General features: G+C 30.0%; 1 protein-coding gene and 1 long non-coding RNA gene across 6 annotated transcripts in view; one reads left to right on the forward strand and one right to left on the reverse strand.

The window, feature by feature from the left end:
• Positions 1 to 8,707, reverse strand: part of LOC123013652 (breast cancer anti-estrogen resistance protein 3 homolog) — a 29,930-nt gene extending 21,223 nt beyond the window's left edge. The window contains exons 1-2 of one of the 5 annotated variants that reach the window (XM_044412329.1): positions 8,535 to 8,707; positions 5,884 to 5,996 (exon numbers count right to left, since the gene is read on the reverse strand). In XM_044412329.1, the coding sequence (XP_044268264.1) occupies positions 5,884 to 5,996; positions 8,535 to 8,536 (115 nt within the window). In that variant the 5' untranslated portion in view covers positions 8,537 to 8,707. Of the gene's footprint in view, positions 1 to 250; positions 2,814 to 5,883; positions 5,997 to 8,534 lie in introns of those variants that run through there. The other 4 variants (XM_044412334.1, XM_044412333.1, XM_044412331.1 and 1 more) reach the window with 4 other exon arrangements.
• Positions 2,597 to 8,285, forward strand: LOC123013657. Its single transcript, XR_006413276.1, has 3 exons — positions 2,597 to 3,003; positions 3,058 to 3,242; positions 5,786 to 8,285. It is a non-coding gene; the product is annotated as an uncharacterized LOC123013657 (long non-coding RNA).
• Positions 8,708 to 11,384: the final 2,677 nt, after the last annotated feature.

The following is an 11,384-nucleotide window of genomic DNA, read 5'->3' on the forward strand; positions in this document are numbered from 1 at the left end:
CTTTACCTAATTATTATTAAGTATATTAATAGGAATAATCATTTACATAATATATAAAATCTTAATTTAAGACATGAAACCATAATTTTTGTATCCTATACCCAACCTATGCAAATTAAATATTTCCTTTAAATGTGCAAATATTTAATTTTCGAATTCTTCGCCAAGATCACAACACTTCACTTTCTTCTCAGTGCGAAAACTTCCTCAGATAGTCTACGCAAATATGAACTAAGCAAAAAATACATACTGGTTTCCGTCCTTTTCTTCAATTTACTGGCTGATTTCCCCATTTTCCCAGATGAATAAACACACCAATACACATTTCACGTTTTACACCAACATGTTTCACTTTTCCTGGTTGCACGCTTTTATCTTTAAAAGCGAACGATTAGATAATAAATAATGCTTCACTTATATTCAATCCAACACGCGGATAATTGCAAATTACAATCGTGACATATTTAAGTCGCGACAAGTCGACCACCTACAACTATGTGATGTTTATTATAAACAAATCGCCACCAACACTCGAGATATAGAGATTTTGCTCACGTAATGCGACCAAGTCGCGGCCTGTTTATGATGCAGTTAGATACATGTCGGGATTAAGATGCGATGGGACTGTTTTGGGCGGAGGAAGTATTGTGTTTCAAGACGAAATCTTCATTTTCTTTGCTTAAAACAGACCGGAAGACCAGCCTGTCCCGCCTTGACACTGGACACATGGGGTTGTGCACAATTACGAGAACAGTGGGAGGGACACCAGGCATTTATCTTTTGCATTTTTCAAATTGTGACATCAATACCCAGTGTTCTATCTATAAAGTTCTTAATAAATCACCACTGTTAAATCTATGCTCGATAATTCTGGAACAGCTTATATACTCTGAATAAAAATTCCCGGAAATTGAAACGCATATCTTTGCAGTTTCGTGGTCATTCGGGACAAGTGTTACAATTCTGCAAAATATTGGATACTTTTTCTTCAAAGAGTTGGTTTGCAAATCAAAATTTGAAAAATCTGCTCCTAGTTGTGGTTGAGCTACCTACTGAGGCGCCAAGCATTCAATTCTTGAATAAGTGCCCCCATTGTTGTGAGAAATGCCGGCTTTTAAAGTTCATAAAAAGCGACACTTTCAGGTATTATTTGAGTCAAGGTAAAGGCACATATGGCACTAGGAAATTTGAAAAATTCAATGAATCATGAGAAAAATTTCGTAATTTCAATTTATCCTGTGATGTGGTTGCAAAGTTAGATAAGTCGTGAAAGACAAATTCATTCAAGTATCAATATATTCAAATTGTGTTGTCTCATGCCCTTGCTCTTGCCCACTGCTTTTGATACCATGATATTGTGTGGGTGGAGATGTTACATGCTAATTTTTTCATTTAAAATAATGGGCGTAAATTCACATTGTTACATCATAAATAGGTGTTGAGATGACAGGAATTTATTTTAAAGCGATGCTCTCAGATTTCAATTATTGTAATCGATTCGTAAAGAACAAATAATTGGCAGCTTATTGAAATAATAGATGGTGATCACATAAATTAATTGGTTGCGATTGAGTAGCCAAAATAAAAAAATAATTAAAAAACATATTCCAAAACACCCAACTGTCTAAGATTGTTAAATTGTGCCATATGTCACACTGGGAGCTATTTTAAGAGCCATATTTTAGTTGTGCATCATTTAACACAAAGAAAGAACAGTTCACGAACCTGGAAACGGATTTACTAGTTATTATGAATTGTGAAACTTTGTTAACGAAACAAAAATTCTATCGAATGTAAATTGGTGAATCAATATCTCTAACTGCTGTTGAAATAATTTGACATTGATGTGTTTACACGTTGAAGGAATTGTAAATGTGTCGTTTATACCGAGCTTTAGACGCTTTTAATGTAAAATAAGCGTCATTACAATAAATGAATAACAAATTATTTATTTATTTGAAAATGTGGAGCAAATCAAATTGTCTTGTGGAAAAATTGTCGGAAATGGGAACAGAATGAATCGTATATTTACAAAAAGATTAAGATGAATATACATTAATAAATCTGATAAGTCATCTCATTTCAAGAATAATTACGTTACGTGTTAATAATTCATTGACGTAACAATATGTAAACACTCTATTTAAATTTAAAATTTTCAGAATTGATAGCACCACTTGTGTAATCTAACTGTTAATTGATTTTGAACATTGTGAAATGTATGATATTCCCGCCGTAATTCATTAAAAACTGCTTCATATTCAGGTTCTAAAAATTAAAATTTTAATAATTTCCTGCTTTATACACAGAGAAAACTAATTATTATTGGAGATCGTGTTCTATAAAGTAAGAAAATTAACATCGAATTTTAAATTCCTGGTTTAATAGATCATCCGGCTTTAAAACCTGAGATGATTGGTTTTTTGACCTTTGTAATTTTTGATCCTTAAAGAGGATCTGTTACATTTTGTGTTATTTTTGGACATTCATCTCGCTTGAACCGGTTTCGGGTTACAAGGTATCACAATTGAATAAATTTTGTTTATTTTACCGAAAAATACGTAAACAAGATTTGTTGTTGTTGTAAACATCACATTTAGTCGAGGTGGTGGTCACGTTTTGAGATTATTCACTAGGAAACAAATTTGTCACTTCACTTTAATGAAAAATCGAAAGTCGCGCACCGACAACCGATCTATTGGCGAACATTGTTAAAACTACTGAAGTTTACAACTTGCAACATGATGGCAATAAACAAGCTATAATACGAGTACGGCTACGTCAACAAGGACGCATATTAATGAAAAGTCCCCGTCAGATTTTCAACATTTACCGACTTTGTTCGTGAGCCGTTTGTGTGTGGCATACAAAACGCACCGTCGTCTTATCACTGGACACTTATCTACTGCTCCACGGTACACAAACGAAGTAAATAATTTGGGATACCTACCTATCTGGAGATAATAGTGATAAAATCACCGGAACTGTTGTATGTATGTATATGTATTGTATAAAACGATTTGAATAAAATAAAGGATTGCAAAACCATAATTTAAGTTTCAGTGGTTGCACATGCAATAAAACTAAAAGGCTGGATAATTGACAAACACAGAATGTAACAATTAGTTTCTTCAATCCACCTGCTTGCAATCCGGTAAAAAGCAATGTTGTAAGATTATTAGTTGCAAGATTGCGTTGGTGAGACCAGGTGAAGCTTGTGGGCAGCAATAATAGCACAACAGGTAATTGTAGAAGTGCGGTTAATGAGTTTTGAGAATGAATTTCTATGTTTGGTGTGCCTGATATTTATTTTTATAAGCACGACTTTGTGATTTATAAGTTTTATAGAGTTTCCCGCTTTCAAATCCATTTCCCCACTCTATTTTAATAAATTCGTTCAATTAAAATAATTGATACTTAACTTAGTGCATTTTGGAGTTGGTTTGTAACTCGTGTAATAAATAATTCGGGGAACTTGCAAGGGATAGCCAACTCATTGCGTAAAGCCATTCTATTAAGAACAGTCTATAAATTTTCGTAGGCGTTACATTATGTCAGCGCTGGATTGTAGGTATATAAGTGCGGAGCTTTGATTGTTCTAATTAACTTTATCAATAGCAATTGTGCAAAACGAAATTCCAACAGATTGATAAAAAGTAAAGTTGGAATTTGACTCGCCTAAACATATTTCAAAAATTAAATTTTTAATAAAGTGTTGACAAAATAGCAACAATTTGGAGCAGCATTCTGCATATATTTATTTTATTAGTTAATAAGAAGCGGTCAAGGTAAAGTATATTTGTTGTTACTGTAATCGTTTATTTATAAATATGACGATTAAAATTTCATTTTTATTTTTTCTAATCGTTCCTAGAAACAAAGATGTAAAACAAAATAAATCTAGTAATTAGAATAAACGTAACTAATAAGGGTGGGTGTAATTAACCTTTTTCTCGTCTTACTATTGCTAATTAATGTGATTTTTATACAGAAAATATTAATTAAAGCTTGCTAATAGCATATACTTAATTAATTACTTGTTCTCGTGTGTGATATAAGAGACATTTATGCAATGTATGTACAAATAATTAAACACAGTGGGCGTCAATGATTTGCGATTTTGCATTAAAATTTAAAAAAAAATGCCTATGTGATTTTCAGGCTAGACAATAAGAATCATAATATTAACATCAAACTTTACTGCAGCAACAAAGAGAGGAACAAATAGTCCAGGGTAGTAAAGCCAATAAACTTGATATAGTTTTTTTTTAATTTTTACTTCCTTTTTCCTACAAGGAAAGTATTGTAATTGGCTGAAATTTGACCTACCCAGATTTTTACATTTCTGGACGAATTATAGTTTCAAGACACTAAAAAAGTTGGTTAAATTATTGTCGTAAGGATGTTTTCTAAATAAGTAGGATAAGGAAAGTCGTGTAATGTTCACACCAGATTTTTTTTTCAATAGCACGAAAGCGTCAATTTAACATACAAAAGTATATGCATTTTCGTAAAGAATTTTGTTATTTTAGTGATATAACACAATTAAATGTGATAGTAAAAAGTATAAAATTAAAAAAATATATTGTTTTATTCAACAAAATTTCCAGTTTTTTGTATATCATAATTTTTAGCGCCGCTGCATATATTTTTTGTGCGATTGCTCTCTATTTGATTATTTACCACGTCAGTTTCCACGACAATAAGTTGTATTTACTTGTTGCTATCCCAAACTCGTCGGTAAGTATTTTGTTATAGTTGCTAAGTCGGTAAGCGTTCAAAAATGTTCTAGATCGGCAAAATACTTTGCCGTTCTAGAACATTTTGTAAATATTTCATTAAGGACTTAATGATCTCACACAATTGTCTTCGATCGGTAAAATGTCCTTACCGTTCTTGATSCTTAATATACTATAGTTAAATAAAAATGAATTATTGTATATCATAATATTGTTATTAATGAGGTTTATAACATTCATTTCGATTATACTCGTAAAGCGATTTATAATGCACGATTTTGTCTACAGAGTGATTGAATTGATTGAATAGAATTTTTAATTTTTATTTATTATATAATTTTTTTATCTGAATAAATTTATTAGAATAATGTCCAATTTTAACAAAATTGCAACTGCTATGTCGGATTATAAAAGATTTACAAGGGTGTTACGATTCTAAGAAACCATTTACTAGATAGATAGGCACATAACATGACATTCATCCATTAGAAACCGTTCGATAAAATTATCTAAAATAACATTTTAGAATCTTATAAAAAGTTGATAATTTCACACTGGCATTTTGCAATTCAAATTCAATGTGAAAGAGAAGTGAACAAATACTTCAAACTATTAATGAACAAACTTGTACGACAGGTTTCTTACCTTTGCGTAAATTTAGCTTTGACTTTGAATTAATTGCAGTATTTATATATCACATTCATAAAATTAAATTAACTTTATGTCTATATTTACATGTTTACATGGAGATTCCTCTCCAAACAAGCAGCAAATCGGTCGATTTTTTTTGCTTTGGGGTATTTTATACCAACTGGCAATAAATCAGTTTTGAAAGCTTCGAACGTGTTATTATTGTGAAAAGGTGAACTTTGCATAAGTCATCGACAAGTATAAAACTCGATGAATTTATTAAACTAGAGTGCATATTTTGTCCCATGAATATGCAAATGAGGTTTATGAGTGTGTGCCGCGATTTTGCGGGAAAGGCAAACTTTGCCATCGATGAAAATTTTCAAACAATGTGTTTTGAACATTCTGTTTTGTAGTATCCATGCCTATATCAGGCTAGATGCATGCAAATATCTCGTTATTGTTTCACCACAATCGAAGTTTCGAGGGCAAATCGGTAGCTTGRTGATCTTACCTGATATGGCGATGTCTGGAAGATGGTCGTGATCCGAGGAACTGGAAAAAGCCCACGTGTTTCGTACACCCACGTGACTCCAGATGTYACGCACGCCACTGTCTTCACCACTCCTGCAAAACAAATCACGATTAATTGTTTTGATATAGACGTCGTTTACCTGGCACAGGACCGAAATGAATTATTTATTGATCGGGTGGGCGGCCCGGCCGCTTGCTCAATTTTTTTGTGTAAACTGGCCCATTATGTTAATTGTCTTGCAATTACCGATTATGCAAGTGTGTCACGACGACGGTCACTTTTCGATGCCGCAGGATGACATTTGAAAAAAGCGAGCTTTGAAGACATTTACTGTTTTAACCGTAATGAAGTACAATTTGTTTGAGAGGAATTTTATTAGAATTAATTAAAATATTTCCACTTGAGAATTTATTGAAGTCGTTATTGCAGCTGCAAGGATATGCTAAGGCTGGAACAGGTAGCTAGCAAAAATGCTGAAGCTGCGCGATAAAAGATTCAAGCTTTGATAAGTCGTAAAATATTGTTACGATATTTTCAACTTTTATATGCTGGGAGACAGGAAAGTGTGTTTAATTTTTTTGACTGTAATTATGTAATTAAAGACCTAAGCAGTCGTCTGCAAAAATAAGGCACAGGAACTTAATTGAAATATATATTTAAAAGGCTTCTCAGGATGAAAAAATATTTGATTAAAAATAAAATGAAATAAGAATTAAGTTGTATTAAATTACTTTCAGGAGGCACTTTACTCTTATCAAATTTATATACTTGTTTTACCTAACAAGAAGAAATTATTCTTTTAGCCTACTTTTAGAAAGTATGTTACTGATAGTCATGTTTACATTTAAGTGATTGTTTTGTGTAACTTATCGTTAATAAAAACTACACACACTTATGCTAAAAATTACACAAAGTAAATTTGCTTTAATAGTATTGCAAAAATTAAAATAATACTTGTAAATTACAAGAGGAAAGGTTTTTGAAGAACCAGAATTAGGTAAGTTTTTATTTAAAAACTTGTATCTACAATAGTACCTTTTGCAGCGACATTAATTTTAATTAATCACTTACTTATAAAAAATTTATGATGAGCTCTCGAATTTACTATTTTTTTAATAAAAGCAATTGTTTACTATTGCTAGAAATTATTACAATATTTGCTAATGTTAAATTATACGGAGAGGATTATAAAAAACGCCCCAAGCCATAACTTTATTATTTTTAAAGATATGTATGACAATACTTCTTTGATCAAAGTTCAACAGTTTATTGTGAGCAGTTTTTTTTTGGATAGATGCACAATAACAATAAACTGTGCAATTTTGTTCCAAGGAGTATTATCTATTGTCATGTCTTTAAAAATAATGAAGTTATGGCTTGAGGCGGTTTTTTATGTAAAGTACATAAAAGAAAAAGTCATTTAAATGTATTAATTAAAAATATATTTTATTAAAAAAAGATTTACTTTATTTACTTTGGTCAGGACATTTTTGTTGGGTTTACAATTGACATTTTTAGTCATAATTCTTTTTTTTTAATCTATAGTAAGAATTAAATATTTACTACTGGTGCAAACTTACAACACTAAAACTCCAGAATATTTCTTCTACCTGTTAAAACTAGCTTATTATCCTTACACGAGGGTGAGAAAATATCCCTCCCCACAGAACACAATATTTTATTTTTTGTTTAATTTTTTTCATTATTTTTTGTATAAATCATAGCGCCTAGATATAGATCTTAATATTATTGTAACACCATTTTATTGCGGATTTTTTTTAAATTTCACTTTGGTGAATAATTACTACTGGAACTATCGTTATTGATAAACTGCAATAATATTAAGAGCTTTATCTTTTATCTTTATCAATCATTTATGTATTATCAAAATTTAATAAAAATTGAAGGGACTTTGAAGAAAAATTTCTGAATTTGAAATACAATTCAGAAAATTCATATAAAATACATAAAATACAAACAGTTTTCTTGAATTTGTTAAACGTTTTAATAGATTAAAGTGATAAAATTAGGAGCAGACTTTCAAAATGCAGTTTGTCCATGTATTTATGAATTGAGATAAAGGTTTTTTTGTAAAATGCCTAAGTACTCCAGCCGTAAAATTAGTGTCCAATTGTGTTTAATGTGTACATATTTTTTCACATTTATTGCGACTGATATAAAAAATTTAAATTATTTTTTAAAAGAAGKACAGTTTTTGCTCTCTCCTGCAAAAATGCAAATTTGCACAAACTGCTTTTTGAAAGTCTGCTCCTCAAATAGTATTTAATATAATACGACGTGTATTGCCTTACATGACATAACTAGTAAAATAAATAGTTTAAGTGTTTATTTACAAAACTTTGKAATGTTATCGTTTTATTCTAGATCTTTTCCGATTTTCTTCTATAATAAATAAAAAATTCTTAAACGATTCTTGGAAAGTTTTACTCGAATACAACCAGGAAATACCTTAAATCTAGATTAGAATATTTTTAAATTTGGTGGTCTGATGATTAAATATTTTATTTACAAATACAGAAACCAAAAAAAGCAAATGGCTTAAGGACTAATTATTTTATTTATGTTATCTGTGTCAATAGCCGGCGTTAAAATTTAATTGGTTTACTTACATTTTAAATTAAACACAAACTGGATCAAATACTCCCATCTCCGAATCAATATTCATCACGATATGACATTAGAATTCGATGTTACGGTGTTTATCGGCTTGTTTTTTGAATTTTAAATGCACCGTAAAGACTATATACTTTCATAGTTTGCACGCGAATAACAGCTAAGAGGTTAGCCGCGAGCTATCCAGCTAAACACTGACCATACCAAGAAGTAAGAAGAGATGCACCATTGGAGATAATCTTATACAAGGTCGTTTGTACCATGATGAAGAAAATGAAACTTGTAAAGTAATTGTACCGGTCAGCTTCTTTCGATCCTAAAATCGTTTTCAAGGTATTAATGGTATGCGAATGGTTTTTTTACAGGCCACAAAGGATGGGAATATACCATAAAATGATATTTTTATCTGAGGAAGAAGAATGTAATTTTTCGAGAGGATCAGCGTAATTGGTTTGATGATACGCTTGCTTATGCACGAATAATTTATGTTGAGCTCGTATCCCAAGTCTTATTAATGCTGATTTTGACATGCTTCTAATCCTGTGATTACTAGCTGCAGTAATTAATTGAAAGCTTTCAGGTTTCAGGATTTGGGATTTCTACAAGCGATTAGGCTTGATGTTTTCTTATAACTGCAATTTTGTTTATCTTATGTTTTCAAAGATACATGAGCTTATAACAAATAAACAAGAGTTTACGAGCCGTAAAATTTATTGTAAGGTAATGGACCTATCGTCACTTTAATGTCAGTGTAAAAGTCTGAGATGATTAATGATTTGAAGAAAATAGAATTTTGTCTCGGATTTTGAGTTTGTGTGAAAAACAGTAGAGAAGTGTAATGCTACACTACTGGATTAGACAGAAAAAAGTGATGACTAAAGTTAATCTGAAAAGCGTGAAGTATTATTACGTTTGGCCTTACATACTTTGAAATACAAGAATCAAGGTTAAAGTGATATTATCTGTATCAGCACTAGACCATTTGAAATATTTGATAAATGTTTTGAAATTTTACTACGAAACATACATAATGACGTTGCAAAATTTTTAAACAATTATATTAAGGTGTGTGCGAAATTATGGGAAACAACCTGCATAGTTAGTTGGGTCTGTTTTAGATTTAAGAAAATAAGTAGGTTCGTAAATTGAAGTTAAATCGAAAGCTCAAATAGCTGTCTTTGTAAAAGGATGAATAAGTGTTCTAAGTAACAGAAAAACTGGTATTTAAGTTATCATAATAATAACAAAAATATTATAACAAAATAATGAAGTTTTGATATTTAGTTAAGTGTTATAAGATTGTTAGTTAAATCAATAATATTTTAATTCAGAAATAAATAAAATCTTGTAAAAGAAAATTAAAATTTATGTCTTTTCTACATTTTAACAATTTTGCGCCCTCTTATCATGGAAGAGCAAAGCTGGAAATCCAAAGTTCGGAAYATTGAACTAAAGTCTGTAAAAAGAAATATCTACAGCGGTATATTTGAAGTCGTATRAGCAAGCGTTTATAGAGGGAGCTCTCAAACAGAAATCTATTTTATCAATGTGTAAGTATCTCTTTGTAGATGGCAGAATCTTCATAAATATTTGCAAAATTGTATTTATCCACCTATAAATAAATATTTGAAGTTCTGAAGTATTTTTGATTATTATTAATTCAAATGTTAAGCAAATAAAACAGTTATTTATATAACAAAGCAGTAAGTTGTAATTTTTTCACGAATGTGGWGTTTATTCTCTGAGATGAGTCAAGAGGAATATTACAAACAATATTATTGTAATAATTAACTTTAGGGCTAAGGTATACCTTACGTATTTTTTGAAATCGCATTTTTTTAAATAATTACAATATAAAAATTTGAAATAACATTTCACTAACATTACCTACATAAACACACTCACTGAACTAAAATAAAACTAAACGAGGCTCTGAACAAAACTTATATTAAATTATTTATATCATACCTATCACACTAAAAGAGAATTAGTATATTGTTAAATAATGACATATAAGTTTTTAAAAGTACTTTTTTATGGACTATTTTACATTATTTTGAGGAGTACATTTTATAAGCGACAAGTATTTTTTTCTTTACTACTTTTGGTTAATGAACAATAAATTTCTACATTATTTTATATCATATTGGTTATTAAATTTTGAGGTAATTTTATATCTTACCAACGAATAAGAGAAACGTGTGACCAAATTACAGAATTAAAATATTGTTTTCTTAATATTGTATTAAAATATTTATTTTTGTTACAAGTACTTAAAATACAGTTTTTGCGGACAAATCGTTGCTGTTGTAGCAGATGAGTCACAAAAATGTTTTAGGTACGTGTTACAAACAACATTTTTTTGTTAAAGCTTCCAAAAAACAAATTTCCACCTCTAACCAAATTGACTTTTTCGTTCGAAAAAATTGTTTTTAGGAACTGAGTAACTAAAATAACCACTTTACATACTATTTTATGTCTGGAGTCTGGAAAAGATTCATTTTAGGGACTCAAATGAGTCCCTAAAACAGCTGTTTTCAGGAGCGTATACAAAAAACAATAATTAAGTATTTAATTATTGAGAATGTTAGGCCGGTATATTTATATCTTTTTTTATCGATTAGGTTCAATAATAATTATTATGTATTTCATAAAATAAATGCACCATTATACAGGGTGCGCCAGAATTCGCACCCAGAGAAAAATTTCGAGTAAGGTAAGATACCAGGAACATGAAAAAAATGTTTAAAAAATTCTATCTGTCAAAAAATTTTGACATTTATTTTTTTACATTTGACATTTTTTTATATCTATTTAATGATACTGATGATCTTGTATATGTTTTT

Source organism: Tribolium madens, unplaced genomic scaffold (genome assembly GCF_015345945.1).
Source record: "Tribolium madens isolate multiple individuals breed KSU strain unplaced genomic scaffold, Tmad_KSU_1.1 Scaffold_96;HRSCAF=242;Tcas5.2_LG5, whole genome shotgun sequence".
NCBI lineage: Eukaryota > Metazoa > Arthropoda > Insecta > Coleoptera > Tenebrionidae > Tribolium > Tribolium madens.